Source organism: Sturnus vulgaris, chromosome Z (genome assembly GCF_052056855.1).
Source record: "Sturnus vulgaris isolate bStuVul1 chromosome Z, bStuVul1.hap1, whole genome shotgun sequence".
NCBI lineage: Eukaryota > Metazoa > Chordata > Aves > Passeriformes > Sturnidae > Sturnus > Sturnus vulgaris.
Window position 1 is genome coordinate 49,368,916 of NC_142283.1, and position 17,177 is coordinate 49,386,092.

At 37.3% G+C, this 17,177-nt stretch overlaps 1 protein-coding gene across 4 annotated transcripts in view; it reads left to right on the forward strand.

Moving 5' to 3' along the window:
* PSIP1 (PC4 and SRSF1 interacting protein 1) overlaps positions 1–17,177 on the forward strand; it is a 35,087-nt gene that overhangs the window by 7,944 nt on the left and 9,966 nt on the right. For 2 of the 4 annotated variants that reach the window (XM_088156562.1, XM_088156563.1), the window contains exons 5-13: positions 3,808–3,924; positions 6,968–7,075; positions 7,900–7,962; positions 8,831–8,930; positions 10,560–10,635; positions 11,463–11,688; positions 12,281–12,402; positions 14,669–14,724; positions 15,928–15,998. In XM_088156562.1, the coding sequence (XP_088012688.1) occupies positions 3,808–3,924; positions 6,968–7,075; positions 7,900–7,962; positions 8,831–8,930; positions 10,560–10,635; positions 11,463–11,688; positions 12,281–12,402; positions 14,669–14,724; positions 15,928–15,998 (939 nt within the window). The remainder of the gene's footprint in view (positions 1–3,807; positions 3,925–6,967; positions 7,076–7,899; positions 7,963–8,830; positions 8,931–10,559; positions 10,636–11,462; positions 11,689–12,280; positions 12,403–14,668; positions 14,725–15,927; positions 15,999–17,177) is intronic. The other 2 variants (XM_088156564.1, XM_088156565.1) reach the window with 1 other exon arrangement.

Here is a 17,177-nt window from a genome sequence, read left to right on the forward strand (position 1 = left end):
CCAGCCAGCGTAGGTTTCCTGCTTGGCCAGGAAGGTTGGATCAGTTTGAATTACAGAAAGAATGAGGTTAAGCAGTAAATTCATGCAAATTTGCTTCTGAATTTGTCATTTAACTGTAGAAAGCTTTCCTTTTGATAGTCTTCTCTGTGCTAGGCATTATTAAGAGCAAGTTTTACTTGGAGAAAATCAAGCCCTTTAGCCAGCTTTTGTGTTTACTTGTGGGTGGTCCTTGTTGGTGCTAACAGAGTACATCTGCTAAAAGGCTGTATATAACAGCTATGGTGTTTTTGAGGAGTAGGACTTATGGCTATTTTAGTCAGGGGAGGAATGGATGTTTAAGTGTGTAATGTCCTGATTTCCCTTGGGATAGAGTTAGTTTCCTTCTTACTAGCTGGTGCAGTGCTATGTTTTGCATTTGGTATAGAGAATCTTGTTGATAACACTATTTTAGTTTTTACTAATTAGTGTTTTCCTTCATTTAGAATAAACACGACTTAGCAACAACTAAAAAAATCTGTGAGTTTTGAACATAATTCTCATACTAAATCCAAAACACAGCACTGTACCAGCTATGAAGAAGAGAATTACCTCTATCTCAGCTGAATCTGGGTCCACTGGAGAGTTTATGGGGAAGCTGGTATTTGTTTTAAGAGTGGCAGAGTGCTTGAAATCAATTTCTGAGGCTCCACCACCTTTGCTAAAAAGGGGTACAGTATAGGCAACAAAACATTCAATTTGGTGCAGTTTAGTCAGTTAAGATATGATTTTTGTTAATAGTTCTGTTGAAAAGAAACAAGGATGAAAGAAAGAATTGGAGAAACATGCTTCTCTTCAGTCACCTCTGTTCTGGCTTTGTTGGTCCCAGGTGTCCTCTCTGCACATTTCGGTGTGTCCCCTGGGTAAGACTGGTAGTATAGGAGACAGTCACTTGTAAAGTGGTTGCTTTATTTTTGCTGTTCCTTGTTTCTTATTCGGGTGGTGCAATGTGGGCTCCTCCATGGCCTGCAGCCCTATCCAGACATGTACCTTCTGTCTCCCCTCTGCCAGTACTTGGTGTTAAGAAAGCTTCCATGTCTGACCATCCAGGAGCTGCTGTGACAGTCACACTCGCCACAGCTTGAGCTGGGACTGACACTCTTTGCAGCAGATTGCTCCAGTGATCCCATTGGGTGCCCTGCTGGCTCCCTGCACACACTACACTCACGTAGTCAGAGACAAGGTTTCCTTTATGGCTGGACCCTGAGTTTCGTTTAGTAGTGTCAGACAACTGGGTCCATAAAGTAATTTAATCATGATGCAACCACATAATAACAGCTTGAGCTGGGTGCTTCCTGGGAGGGACCCTGGACAAAGGAAGCCCTGGACCCTTACAATATACCCTTACAATCTAAGCTTGGCAACTGTGGGGTCTTCCAGTTGAGTCCTTGGCTCCCGATGTGTCTGAGTGTCCACTCACCTGGGCTATCGTGCCTTCTGTATGCAAATTTCAAGATCTCTTGCCTCTAGCTCCTGCCATTCACAACTCAGACTGCAATGACGTGAGCTAGCTTCACTGAATGTACTCAGCATGAGGCAGCTCCTCTGGGCTGGAGCTTGACTTGGGCAATGGCTTATGTGTCTCCTCTTTCAGTGTCCCTCCTTGCCTTGGCCATCTCTTTTGTCTCAGAGCCCCTTGTGTCCTATGCAGGCATCTTGTTCTTAGCATGACTATCCTGTCCCCTCTCCCCCTTCTCCCATTGCTACTTGGGTAAAGGCACCATCTGTTCTCAGGTAAGGTGGGTTATTGAAGTGGGTCAGTTCACCCCTTGCCAGGGCAAGGGCAGTGATGGACTTGGTTACACCCATGTCACTGGCACTTGCCCGTGAGCATGAGGGATGAGCATGGACAGTGAGGGATCTTAAAAGAGAAGGCAAGTAGTTGCTTATGAAAACCGAGAGGAAAGCTAATGTAGATACTGATGAGTAAATAAGCTGTTCTCCCAACAATATTTTAAAGTGGAATAATGTATTATGGCCTGCTAATCACTGTTTAGTTCACAGGTGAATGGATACATTTCTTTAGCTGCAGTCTTGGACATGAACGTGTCTTAAGATATTCCTTGATTGCTATGTTTTAACTACATACAACTCCTTGATTTTAAAGATTCTTGGAGATAAGTTGCACACTTAAAAAACACAGCTAGCAGGGAAGACAGTTCAGGAGTCAGAGCTTTAAAATTCAGGATGAGTAGGAAATATTGTGTTTGGGCATGCAACAGGTACAGTCAGAGGGAAGTGAGTGATCATGCGATCACATGAAGATTTAGGCAAAATTGAGCTTTTAATGTGGATACAAGATGATATTAAAGGGGCAGACTTGTGAGCTCTTAATATAGGGTCATTCACCTGAAATATTTTTCCTCTTTTTTGTCCTTTTACTGGACATACGTCTCAGTATGGGAGTGTTCCCTAAGCTGTCCACCACCCTAACATGGAGGTGCGGAAATTCAAATATACCAGCAGCAAGATTAAGTGACAAGAGGTCAAGTAATGGTGATCAAAATGGTAATTCAGTTTTATTCCAATGTCAAAGAGATGAGCAAGGAAGAAAACAGAAAAGTAGGGCAAAGCCAAGAATTACAAAAAATGAGAAAGGTAGTTGCCACCAGGAATCTGTGGCATCCTGTGAAGATCCTTCTTTCTTCTGTTGGTGGGCAGAGCTCTGCTGGGACTTGCCACCCACTCATTTCTGTCTTGGCTGAGTGGCACTGACTTGGCAGTTTCACTGCAGTGTGGGGGCCATAACAATGGCACGTGTATCGAGGTTCATTACATTCCTGGGATACACCCCTGTCCTTGGCAGTGGCACTGCCATGGATGGTCACAGCCCATTGTTGCACCACATCTTCAGCTGCAGAGCATTATGGCATCTGGGTGTCACAGTTCGTACAGCTGGCAGTTTAGGTTTGAGAAGCTGCAGTCTGCTCCTGCTTTGTAAATGCTTCTATTCCCTCTGAAGGACCCAAGCAGTGGCAAAATGGGTTGTTTGCTAGCAGTTCTCCATTGCATTTTTTTATTTCAGCAAGGCCTTCTGAGAGCCATATTTTCCATTCATTGCCAGACCTGGAATGTTCTAAGAGCAGTATTGATACTTTGCAGATGTTGCTTGTAACTTCTAGTAAGGGAGTTGGAGGGCAGAAAGGAGATTGTAGGTTGGGCTTAAACCCAAACCCACTTCCTCAGTGGGGGAAAAAAGAGGGGAGTTCTGCCAGCTTAATTTGAAGTAGCTAGTACATAAGAGGGAGAAAGCCATGCACAATGTAATGGAAGAAAAAAGAGTAATTTAGGCTTTGTCTCCTTTGTTACTATGGTTTTAACTTTTAATTCATTCATTATCTTACCGTAATCCTTTTCCTTCTTACATTTTCAGGACCAAGTAGTTGAATTACTTAGGATTTATAGCATATTTAAAAATGCAGTTCTTTATAGTAGCATCAGAAGGTTATATTTGACCAAGAACGTTTTTGTATTATTTCTTATCTTTCAGATATGTTAAGATATTATATTATACATAAGAAAATACTTACATTGCAGTATGGTAATGTGAAAATGAGTTGTTACAGCGTTAGAGTTTGAAAGGTTAATAAAGAAGTTGCAAATTAAATTGAAAACAGTGGAAACAAATGAATTAAGATGTATTTAATATTCTTATCCTTCTAGTAAGGGGTTCCTTGACATGATGCTTTCTTCAGTAATATATATGGGAGAATATACCTCAGGTGAGGAGGGGATTTTAATCTCATTTTTGGTGTTTTTTTTTTATTGAAGCCCCATCCAGCCATTAACACTCCTATCAATGAAACTGTTGAAGAAAGCAGTCAGGAGCCTGCTGAGGGGAGTGAAGAAAAAGTGGGAGCCAAGAGAAAAAAGTGTTCTGTCCCAAAAGTAAGTGATTGAATTTCTGCTTTGTTCTGCCAGAAATATTTTCAAGTCAAAACTATATTGCCAAGTCTTTACTTAAATGTTTTAAACTAACAGTGGTTTAATGTTGTAACTTGCCTGTGTTTGCTTCTTTTCAGGTATACTTACAGTAATGCTTTTGTCCTTCTGTTTTCCTTTTACAGTGCTCTATGTTTTTTGAAAACTAATTTCTTTACCAGCCTGTATTTCTGTATCATAATACACTTAAACAAAATTCATACAGTACTTCCTAGGCACGAGAAGTTGGAAATTATAATTATTGTCAAGAATAATTAGGTTAACTTTTTCCTTTCTGTTTTTGAAGACTTTTTCATATTATTGACAGATATGACTCACTTTCAGTTGTGATCATTTATACTGAAAAGCAGAACAGAGCATTAGGGTCTGTCATGGGTGAAAGGGTGCTTAAGTGTGTTTGCCAGAGAAGATTTAGAAGAATCAACTTGAATTAGACCATACCCTGAATGAACTACTTTGCATATAGAGTTTCTCATAGCTGTATCAATTCAACTCTTAAGCCAGGAATCAGCATGCAGTAATTTAAAGAGTTTATCTTCTTTGCTTTGTAAATGTGTGCATACCTTAGAAGCTTTTCAAAACAAAATTAATTTCAGTCTGAAACATCTTTGTTTCAATTTGCTGATGCAGTACATAGTTAATACTGTAAGAGGTAAAGCTTCCTAGTTTACTGTACATTTAATGATTCAGTAGTACACTGCTTTGAACTTTTCTCTATTCTTGAATGTTCTGTTCATATGGGGATATTTCTCACACGGCATGGAAGAGACACTGTGTGTTGCCAGCTCTTCTCAGTGGTTTTAAGAATATAATTCTGAAATGACAAAAATTGTCATGCAGGTGAGATTGACATTTATGGTATCTCATTTATTTGTAACTCATTTTTGGAAATTACTTCTCAACAGGATAAGCAGTGCCCTTAAATGTCAGGCTATTTTGAGTAGGTTTGCCTTTATTCTTGACCTCTGTTTCCATTCTGATTATTTGTCAAGATTTTATGTAGTTTTTCTGTCAGTGTTGCTGGCTCTTCTTCAGTACTGATTCACAATTGCAACTGAAGAATTTGCATTGTGTCAGATACATAACAAATAGGATTAGTGTCCAGTAGCTGTAATAGCTTGGTTATTCAGGAGTAAAAACGTCCTTTGATGAGAGGGAAAAAAAAATTAGTCTACTGGTAGGATACTGATAAATGGTGTTGAGAATGGTTTTGTTGTGTTGGAGCCTGCAGAATTTTTGATTGATTATTTCTCCCAACTTCTTACTGCCTAGAGTTCGTTTTTTTAGTAGTTGCAAATGTGGAATGTGAGAGCGATTTGTTATACCTTAGCAGTGGTTTGAAACACGTAATTTCCTGGCAGTGTTAGCAAAGCAGTGCTGCTTTTGCCTGTGCATGCTGCCTATAAAAGCATTTGTTCTTAGCATTTGCTACTGTGAGGGGGGAAACTTCTTTTAAACTGATTAATCAGTTTGCTTCATTCTGAATTTACGCCTCAAGCAGCATATGCTAGTGGGAATGCCAATGACTTAAGCTTCATGTTTCTCATCAAAAGTGCTTTTAGGCTGTTCAGTGCTGGCACAGTGTAAGAGAAACAGGAAAACATAGAGCCATTTAAATATAAAGATGGAATGGAAGATCATGAATCGGTCCTTTTGTATAGATTTGCCTAATGAATCATCTTAAGGCAAAATCCAGAGCAAATTCCTTTTTTTTTCTTTTTTTTGCTAATACAGCTATAACATTCCATTAACCAGTCCTTGTACTCTGGTTTCCTTTGGTTTTAGTGAACCAGTAGTTCTTCTGTCTTAAAATTGTACTCTGTAAAAAGACTCAGTGATGTTATGTATTTTCATGTAATTAGATATGTTGTGTGGTAGTTGCTTTGTTTAGTGTTGAAATTTTAAAAGTTAGCTACTTAAAAATGGAATTTTAAAAAAGGTGCTTGAAAGTGGGACAAGACAATAGTATTCAAATTGAGAGAACTGATAATTTAAAGACATGCAGATATATCAGCTGCAAGGAAGTGTTGATTATTTTCAAGTAAATAATTACAAACTGTTGATTTTTCAAGTTTTAACTGCTTTCCCAAAACCAAAATTAGTATTTTAAAGGTTTTAAAAAACCCAACAAAACAAGAAAAAGTGCATAAATTGCAATCTTACAAGTGATGAAACAACTTACTTTGTGGTTTATTTGGCCGTTATTATTATCATTATTATTATTGTTGTTGTTGTTTTTATTTGGTTTCAGCTAGAATAGGCTTGGTTTTCTTCTTAGTAGCTGATGCAGTGCTGTGTTTTAGATTTAGTATCAGAAAAATGTTGATAACACACTGATGTTTTAGTTTTTGCCAAGTAGCGTTTACCCTAAACCTGTGCTCTGTCAGTGAGGAGGTGCACAAGAATCTGTGAGGAAGCACAGCCACGACAGGTATCCTTAACTGACTGAAGGGTTATTCACACAGAATCAAAGAATGGGTCAGGCTGAAAGGAACCTAGTCTGGCTCACCTTTCTGCTCAAGCAGTCATCCCAGAGTTCCTTGGGCAGGACTGTGCCCAGATTGTTCTTGAACATCTCCAAGGAGGGAGATTCTACAAACTCTCTTAGCAGTCTTTTGCAGTGCTTGGTCATTGCACAGTAAAGAAGTTCTTCCTCATGTTGAGGTGAAACTTCAGTGCATCAGTTTGTGCCCATTGCCTTTTCTGCTGTTGCTTGGCACTGCTGAGCAGAGCCTGGATCCATCCTCTCAGCACTGTCTCTCCAGACACTTCTGCACATTGATGAGATCCCCTGTCAGTCATCTCTTTTTGAGGCTGGACAGGCCCAGCTCCCTGGTAGTCCAGTACCATTAGACTTTTAATGGGTACCTAAGAAATGAATGTGCTTAAACTTAACGTGAAGAGCAGCCTGATGGTAATTAACATGTTCTCTTTTCACTCTAAAGTACTTTCTAATGCATTTTTTATCCTCTGTTGACTTGCTTTGCAGTTATCCCCGAAAGGGGATAATAACTTACCTACAGAAGCTGAAACAGAAGAAAAGGAGATGGATACTTCAAAGGAAGATGATCTGCCTTCTGACAAAACCAGTAAAGAAGTATGTGAGAGCTTTTTTTCTACATAACAGAGAATATCATCATATTATGTTTATTGGTGTAAATCTGTTACTGAGCATTAAGACACTGCAGTTATTACTGCTGTGGCAGTTTCAGGAGCTGTTTAATTATGTAAAACTTTCTCTGTGTTCAGTCACATACCTCTCACTCAAGCTCCCAGAAATTGAAGTTTTCATTAGAGAGGAAACTTCTAGTCTGATTTGTCTATAGGTTCAATTAAAACAGTTGGAAGACTGTGTATTTTATCACCAACCACTTACACTTACTATGTTGCAAATGTACTTCTTTTAAAGACGAGATAAATAGTCTAGATAGACTAAAACATCACTACATAGCATCTTTACTTAGAACGGAATATTTTTTAGTACTTAATTTCTTTTTAATATCTCAGGAAAAGGTCCTAAGTATCAAATAATCACAGAATCATAGAATGATTTGGTTTGGAACAGACCTTAAAAATTACTTAGTTCCAACCCCCTTGTCATTGACCGGTACATCTTTTCCTAGAGCAGGTTGCTCGGAGCCACATCCAGCCACCCCTTGAACACTGCCAGGGATGGGGCACACAACCTCTCCGGGCAACTTGTTCCAGTGCCTCACTACTCTCACAGTAAAGAATTTCTTCCTAATGTCTAATAATTTTAGATTTTAATAATTTTAAAAGCACACAGTGTCTTCATGTACATTACAAGAATCTTGTCTAAGTTGTGTGCCAGAGGCTTTATTGTGTTAAAAAAAAAATAGAATAAATGATATATATCTTTGTTTCATTGAGATTCTTAGGAACATTTTTTAATCTTCACAGGATGTGGTGAAAACAAATGATGCTTCTATTCCTAAAGTTGCTAGAAGAGGAAGAAAAAGAAAGGTAACAATATGTTTAATTACTTCACGTTACTGGAATTTTTTGGATGTGGTAATACTGGATGTTATTTCCTTTCATGACAGATTATGCATAAATTTAAGTGTTTCACACTCCCCCATTTCAAATGTCTGAAGGATTTGCAGGAATTAAAGTTTTCCCAGAGTGTTTTACAACTCTTAACTGTTTTTTAACCTGATATGGAATATGGAGTCCTGTCTTTCCCAAACAGCTCTTTGCAAATAAGAAAAAGTAAGACATAAACTGTTGCTAAACTACTAATAAAATAACCTGCATTGGAGCTCTGAAAAATTTCTTTTAACATCTTTGTCTAACTAACACCTGAAATACTCCCCTTTTTCACAAATGTGTGATTTCTGTGGTCTCTACAACCTGAGAGAATACAGAGTTACTTTGAAAGAGACAGTTCCAGCTGCTTGCTCAGCATACACTAACCTTAATGTTCTTGCGGTCACACAACAGGCCGGATCAGGGCACTGACCCAACTAAAAACTAGAATTAAGTAGGGCAGATCTTAATTTTGTGTTTGAAACCTTACCTTCCAAATTTACAGATGACAGCAGGGGTGGGGGATGAGTATATGAAGTGTTTGTGACCTTAGTATGTTTGTCACAGAAAAGTACCATGCTATGTCTGTACTCCAGTCGTCCTTTATCCAGGACACGAAGTTCTTGACTGTGTTCCTCATTTGGGATTGGAGAGGGTGAAACTGTTACTTCAGAGACATTTCTTGTGTGTACAAGAAATCACATAATAACATATTTCCAGAAGTGTAAAGGTGTTTGTTTGAGAGAATAGTTGAGATATTGGTGCTGTGTGTTTTTTCACTGGTGAAATTAATTCTTTAAAATAGTCTGAAAAACAAGCTGAAGCTGAAGAAGTAGCAGCAGGGGCAGCAACAACTACTGGGCCAGTGTCTCCAAAAGTAAGCCCCAAAAGAGGAAGACCAGCAGGTAACTTCAGAAGAATGATTTAATTTTTTTCACAACAGAAATACTTTAGTAGAATCAGTCAAGGAATTATCTCCTTTCCCTCAAGTACTACAGAGTATTTTTGCATGCTAAAGGCAAATTTTGCTAATAGATCGTAGTGAGAAAACATCTCAAATTGATGAGTTCAGGACATGAATGGATTTAAATTGTTAGTGTTAATGTTTAATCTTCTAAATTAAAGAGTGGCTGGTTTGGACTCTCTGGTGGGTTTGCTGCATAAAGATTTGTATTCATTAAAGCCCTGTAAAATACTTCAAAAAAGTTAGAAGATCCATAAAAACAAAGATGAGAACTGGGGGAACAAGGAGCCTGTAGTTGCTCTGGAGCTCAGAGGACAAGAAAAACAAAGTAAGAGCTGAAGAGACATGTTCAGATGTTTAAGGTAGTCTGTATTGATTGATAGGCAAATAAAAAGAAAATACAACTGATTTTTTTTTTTAATGGTTTGTTAGAACCATTTAGTAATAATATTGTCCTTTCAAATTAGCAGTGATCTGTTGTCACTTTAATGGTAAGCTTTTGCAGATATTCTTGATCACTAATTACTGCTTTGAAAGACAGTTCTTGCAGCAGTTCAGTACATTGTATGAGCACCTAGTCAAGAAAACAATTTGTGGTCTTCTATCTGCTGTCAATATAAAAACAGCAGAACCACAATGAAATAGACTTTAATCACTTCTGCCATGGAAGCAGTGAGGAAATTAAGTATTAATTCATCACCTTCTGCCATTTCATTACATGCACTAAATACGGATTTTTAATATTTGTGGGTTTATCTTTACAATTCTTTGGTAAAAAAAGTTAGTGATTTTTACTAACTAATGTCAGTAAGAGCAGGAAAGGATCTGTAAGAGATGCTTTTGCCTTCTATATAAAAAATCTTTTTGGAAAATATACTATGCAGCCTTTTCTGTTGTTGATAGGATGCTTAAAAGTGCTCTGTGCTAAGACCAGTAGCAGTTTAAACTCTGAATATTAGATTTCCTGACAACATAGTCACTGTGGTACTGGACAAGCATTTGAGGTACATAAGTGCTAAGAAGGCAGTCTGTCTTACTCCTAACAATGTAGTGAATCTGAGGAAATGAAGAGGTTTGATCAGCACTGTAGTGTGGTGGTAGAACTTCTTTACAGTGGTTTGTTAGCCTGAAAAGTGATGGGAACCCTAAGACAGGAGTAAAACTAGCGGACAACAAACAGTATAAATGTAGGCATAAATGACTGCTCTTCATCTTCTAATGTCAGGTTTCTCATTATCTGATTTGAGACTCATTTTAGTTACACAACATATGAAACAAATGACAACTGTATATAGATTGCAAAAAGCACAAGAATTAGTAGACAGAGCCTGTGGCTAGAAAGCATCAAAGTTTATAATTCACCAGTCAGCTAAAAAAACTGCCAACACTAACTTTTCAGATATCTTGATTAAGTTTGGTATTCAATTACCTTTAATTCTCTACAGCAACAAAGTTAGGTTGTATATTTTGATTTAAGTGTGGTTTATATCTGTTGAGTAAGTATCTTGACACATAGACAAGGAACAGATGGTGGCTGTGGACTAACCTGTTATTTCTGTATAACTACTAGCTTCTGAAGTAAAAGTCCCCAAACCAAGAGGGAGACCCAAGTTGGTGAAACCATCATGTCTTTCAGAGGGTGACTTGTGAGTTTTTTCTTAATATAAAGCTTCTTCATTGTCAATTGTGTTGCTCCTTGTGTTAAGACTTGAAAATTATTACTTCTGACAGGTTTTTGCCGCTTTAGTGTTCGGTATAAGTTAATGTTTGTGTAGATGGTTTTAAGATACAGAGTAATTCAACGAAGAACATTTCTGAAACAGGAGAGAGAAGATCTTCATCTTCCTAACTTGTCCAATCTGTAAAAAATCCTTTATATGATGGTATGCTGAGTGAAGAGGAAAGATATTTATTAAGAGAAAATATAACATCTAACAAAAATAAAAGAGCAATTTCCTTTTCATACACTTTTGTTTCAGAAATCACTTTTGATGAAATTGCTAGTTACCTGCCTTTTGGTTTTGCCGTCTTCAGTTCTTATGTCAAGTCTAGTGCTTCTAGTAAGTCAAGGAAAAGTTGAACATAGGTTTAGTTTTCTATAAATTATCAGATACACGGTTTTGGAATAGGAATAACTTAAGTATACTTTATAAACCTAGTTTACAGTGTATGCACTCTGGGTCCTACAGACCCATCTGTGTGTGGAAAATCCACTGAGAATTAATTTCTTAGGTTAGTATCTATGCACCTAGGCCCTCCATACTGATATTTATTTGCTGGAGATTTTTTCCCCCCACAGGTAGTGGGTTTTAATTTCAGAGAAAATACTATTTTAGAAGAGTCCTTAAGTGAATTAACTTAGTCATTTTACTGTTCTGTGGTTAAAAAAAACCCAGATTCCTGAGTTAGAATGTTGTTCTTTTAATTCACTGTAGATAATGAATGTGATGCCTAAACACTGTTTTTGTTCTAGTGTTAATGAGGAGGAGAAGGCAAAGAAAAAAGGACCAGAAGAAAAGCCCAAAAAGCAAGGGAAAAAAGATGAGGAAAGTCAGAAGGAAGAGGAGAAATCAAAGAAAGAATTTGATAAAAAGGAAGGAAAGAAAGAAACTGAACCAAAAAGGAAAAATATTGCAAAAGTGGGTTCTGCATCAGCTTCTGATTCTGAAGATGAAGGAGAAGAACAAGAAGGGGACAAGGTATAATTTTACTTTCCTGATAAATTTATTATAGAGGAAAGTAGTATCACTGGCAATCTTTCTTCAAGTTAATGCTAGATCTTAATGATGGTAGGAGTCTGGTGTGGCTGGTGTACAGATATGTAGAATAAAAGTTTCAGAACTACATTTTTCTCAAATAATTATTTCAGGAACTTCTAGTATTTTCTAAGAAAAGCATCTTTTCTAAGATACCTTTTAACAAAGGATTTAAATGTCAAGAGGCTTATGGGGTTTTTTTAATCTATCTTCTTTGGAAGACAGATGTTGTTTTCCTTGTGTGCATCTGAAGAACATGTGGCTTGAAATCACAGTTTTGAAAGGTACTGTCTCTAGCCAACAATTTGTAATGTCTTCATTTTTCTGGAGCTTAGTATTGCCCTCTGGTGTTTAGTATTGAAATAAAAAATGAGAAAGGACTAATGGAATTGTGTTTAGCTTCAGGGAAAGCTGGTGTTTGTCAGGTTGCTCCATGGAGTAGAGTTGTTTCAAAGATACTTAGTTTCATCTGTTTACAGAACAATAATTTAATAATGTTTCTTTTCTCTTTCCAATCATAAAATGCCAATGAAAGCAGAAGAAAAAAGGGGGAAGAAGCTTTCCAGCAGCTCACAGAAGAAACACTGTAAGAAGCCAGCATGAGAGAGAAGTAACGGAAAGAAAGCGTAAGCAAGAGGAACAGACAGAACCTGAATCGTGAGTGTATTTTAACACGGGATGCCCGCCGGTTGTAGGAATATGTTTAAGCTAATAGGAGGTGAAACTTCTGGAAAACTTTCAAAGTGGTTTGCACTGTGTTGTACTGTTCTCTCTCCCTGCACTTTTTGGTTTTCTATCTTAACTTCTGTTTGAGGGGAGGGTAAAAAGCTTCTTGAACCAGAATGTTCTGTTGTGGGAGAATAGGAAGAATGGACACAGAAATTAAGTGATCTCAGTTTTCCAGTGATGTAGAATCTCTGGCAGAGGACAGCTTGTGTGTTCTTTTTAGAACTAACTTAAGAATATCCATGTGAAAAACTGTTCAGGACAGCCATATATTTTTCTTAAAATTTTTAGGTTAAATTTTATAGGACCTATTTTTTAAATTTTATAGGTAGGTCCTATTAGTCTGTGGTTACAGATTTTTGGTGAGGTATGGAAAGCATAGGTTATCAGGAAAGCATTTCCTTCTCTGTCTGACAGTTGGAACACATGCTGTCAGACAGAACAAGGAAAAAGTAATTGCTATTGCAAAGCCAATTGAATGACCAAGAGCAGAATAAGAATAAGGATAGAAGATCTCACCAGGAACTTGGAGAGTAGGACAGTAGGAAGAAATCTGACTCATTCACTGTTCTGCTAATGAGTGAAAAAGCTGCACCACAAGAGCTTAATGTTCTCATCCCCACCATTGGTGGGAGGGCAGAAGAAAGGGAGAGAACCAGGTAAAAATCTGGAGGAAAGGAGGAGAATAAAGTTTATCTGTCTTTTTCACATTCATTAATAAAAATGTAGGTTTTTTAGGTATTTCTTTTCTCATGCTTCAGTACTTTTTGCTCTCCTTCCTGTCACTCCTCTGGAGATCCAACAAAAATGCTTTACCTATTTGTGGCAAACTTAAGCATTTCCAGTTTCAGAGATACTAAATTGCCTTAGCATCTTAGTAGCTTTTAATGTATCACTATTTAACACATGTTAGTTTGATTTTGGGAATCCATCTGTCATATATTGATTTAGTTATAATAACCAAATTTCTGCTTTTAAATAGCTATCATATTTTATGCATTGGAGGGTAGATAGAGTTCTGTTTCAGGAAGATAAAGGGACTACATAATAAATTTAATTACAGTTGATGACTAATACCACAAAATTCAATATTGATAAAGTGTAAAATTAGTATAGGCTGGTACGTGTTTTGATTATTTTGCTCAACATCATAGTTTCCATGTTCTGGTAGCTACTTCATTCATATTTATTTAATTAAGGTGCTTTGTACACCATTCTGTATATATGCAAAGTTTATCTGTACTGTTGAGATTGTGCTGCCTGTTGAAGCAGACACGTTTTCTGTTCTTTATGAAAGAAACATGGAAGACATGCAGACCTACATATTTTATGTATGCAGATTAGTATGACAGGAAGAAAACTAGCCACAGGATATTTAGTCATGATATGCTGAAATATGCAAATTCTAAAAGTAAGCTTTTAAATCTCTCAGGCAAATCTGAGGGATTGTTAAACAGAAGTTCATCATTTTCTCTGCGTAAAGAGCTCAAAAGCTTGTTTCAAAGATTTTTGCCTATCTTCATCCTATAACTGAAATGGAAACAAATTTTTTTGTTGGTTTTTTTGAGACTCAGCTTTATTTTCAGTGATACAACTGGGGAAAGATCAAGGAGGTTTATTACTGCACTTGTAATAATTTTTTTTTTCTGTATTATTACTTCCTTCAAGAGCTTTCAAATTATTACTGACACATTTGTGGTCAGTTGTAAGATATGTATACTGTTACAATTAATTATTTGAGAAAATAGTCATATAGGAACTGATTATGATTAGTTGATCTCTCTACAAATTCCCTGTGGTAATGGTAAATAATTTTACTCCTTTTGTCATGATAATTAAAATATTTTGTTTCTCCATAAGTTAGTTCTGTATGATGCCATTTTACCAGTTAATATGTTACGTTAATATGCAACAAGAACCAAGATACAGTTTGGAAATTATTTGTTTTTAAAATCCTTTAATTTGCAGCTTCTAGAAAAATATGGCTCTGAGTATGGAGGATTTGTCAGCCGTATCCTAGCTAATTAATTTTTGTTAAATTGTTCGTCCTTGAAAACCAGGGTTTGGCTCCTTTGTGGTTTTCGCATGCTAATGTTTTAGTGAGATAATACCTCAAAATACTGTATCTCATCCAAAAACCGGGGGGAAAAAAAGTAGGCTTTACAACATTGTAAAAACATTTCAACATTTTTGATAGGCAGAATAAAGAAGAAGGCAAGAAAGCAGAAGTTAAGAAGATTGAGAAGAAGAGAGGTTAGTTTAAAGAACCAGTACTTTTTGGTCATTTTATATTTTGAATGTCATTTCTTCCTGGATAATGTTCTGCTGAGAGTGGTTGATAATGTACTGCTGAGAGTGGCTATGTGGTCTGAGTGTGAGATGTTTGATCCATGATTCTTCTTTTACATCTGTAAAAGGGTGCATTTTTGTCTTTCTATGTTTTTTCTGCAGTGCAGTAGAACAGGTCTTTGCTATTCTGACTTCACTGTCATTTGAGCTTTTAAACCCCATTCTCTTCTGTTTGTGAACACGAGAAGAAAAGCTCTCATTCTTTGATATAAATCACTTTACTTACTCTCATCATTTTTTCCCTTGTATCTTCTCATAACACAATACTCTGAGGGACCTCTTGAAACTATTTAGTTTTACTTCTCACTCAGTAGGAGGCTCAGATTCGGAGTACTGTGGTCTTATCTGTTAACCCATGCCTGCAGACTGACCTTCATAGGGATAAGTAATTCCTTTTTTCAGTACTTCCATCTTTGAGGGCAATCCAAACCACTGTCTGTAATTTGTAGTATAGTACAGATCCAGTGGCATGGATGTTGGAGCAAGAGGGCAAATAGAAACTATCCAAACCCATATAGAAACTGTATAGTTTGCATAGAAACTATATAAACCCATCCAAGATGGGTTTGACTTAAAGGAAACTGCTTGCATTATTTTTCAGAGTACATACCAAATCCAAGCAGGCATTCAGCATGTGAAATAGGGAGTGCCATGTCCATTCATCTTTCACACTTCTGAAGCATGTGTACTGGGAACATTTTATTTGGATGGATTTGGACTGTAACTTGAATCATGACCAATTTACTGAAAACAAACCATCAGTATCCAGATGTCCTGTCATGGAAGGTCTTCCAGCTTTGTAACTTTTAATGTTTATTAAAACTTCTTGTTAAGCTGGCCTACGGTTAGAGGGTGACAGCTGTGTTTTGGAATATAAAATTCTTTTCAGTTGTAATTGCTAAGGAAAAAATTGTGTGTGTGGCCAATAATGTTCAGTTTTAAAAACCTATGTACTTTTGTCTGATTGTATTTATGTGTACCAGCATGTAGGATGCCTTCCTGTTTTGCTCTGCATTCTGTATGAGGTCTATACTTGTGGAATCATTTCTGCAAAAGCAAACTTGATGTGAATAACAAATGTTCATGAGTATTATTTTTAATCCTCAGAAACTTCAGTGGATTCTAGGCTTCAAAGGATACATGCAGAAATAAAGAATTCCCTGAAAATTGATAACCTTGTAAGTATATTTTTTTTAACTGATTCATATTTCAAATTCCAGTAGGAAATACTTGGCATGTGTTCTTGTTTTTAATTAATACTCTGAAAATGACAGGAATTCTTTCCATACGAAAGATAACTGCTGCTTAAATGTGGTTACTGTGGGCAGTGAAAGATGAATGTCAGCAAATGAAATCTGTTTTATTTGAAAATATTACATAATAAATTATTTACCAGAAAAATTCAGATAGAGTTACATCAGATAGAACATCTGGTGCCAAATCAGCTTGCTGAGCCATGTGGAAACAACAGGACATTGGATGCAGTAGTAGGATGCAAGTGATTAGGGCTGCAATCCACTGACTCCACTCACTATCAGTGGAAATCTGCTGCTTGTTAGGGGTTTGGATTTGAAATGTTACTGATAGATGTTTGAGGCTTTCTGCCCTTATGACCATTTGTTTAGTGCTGCAGGTTTTCAGGTTGGGTGCCAGTAATACAGTCAGGGGACACTTTGAAAGTATCAGGCATGACTGTGTGACTCTTGAGAGTAATGGTAAAGGTATAGGGACCCAGGCGATGATCCCTTTATTGAGGAAATGTCTCGCAAAGGAATGGATAGGTGTGCTAGGAGGTAAGCAGGATCCACCCAAAAGTGCTACCACGGGGGTGGCCAGCCTGGTTAAAGAGCTAGGACTAGGAATGGTAGCAGAGGAGGAAATGGTGGAGCAGGATGGCAAGCAGATGTAAACACATGTCAGCAGGGTGATGTAAACTGACCTTGTAATCAACAGAATTTCTTAGCAGAACAGGACATGAAGTGACATGACCACAATCATCAGCACATTGAATGAGGAACTGCTGGCAGCCCAGTATAATGAGGAAAACTCTCATAACCTTTCTGGAATGTCTTCACAACTGTGTTTCTCTTAGGGATGGCTGTACACTAATACGTGTAGTGTGAGGAGCAACTGGACATCTCTCTGCAGTTGCAAGACTGTGGTTTCATTAGTGTTAGAGATTCAGGTAGAAGTGAGGTGAGCCTTGCTATGTTTACAGGCTCTTTAGGAAAGATGGGTGTTGGGAAGACAAGATGAAGAATGACTTCATGTGAGAGACGAGTTGAAATGTATGGAGCTTTGCACTGGGGCCGCTGATAAACCAACTGGGACCTTATGGGTTAGGATTTATGGGCAAA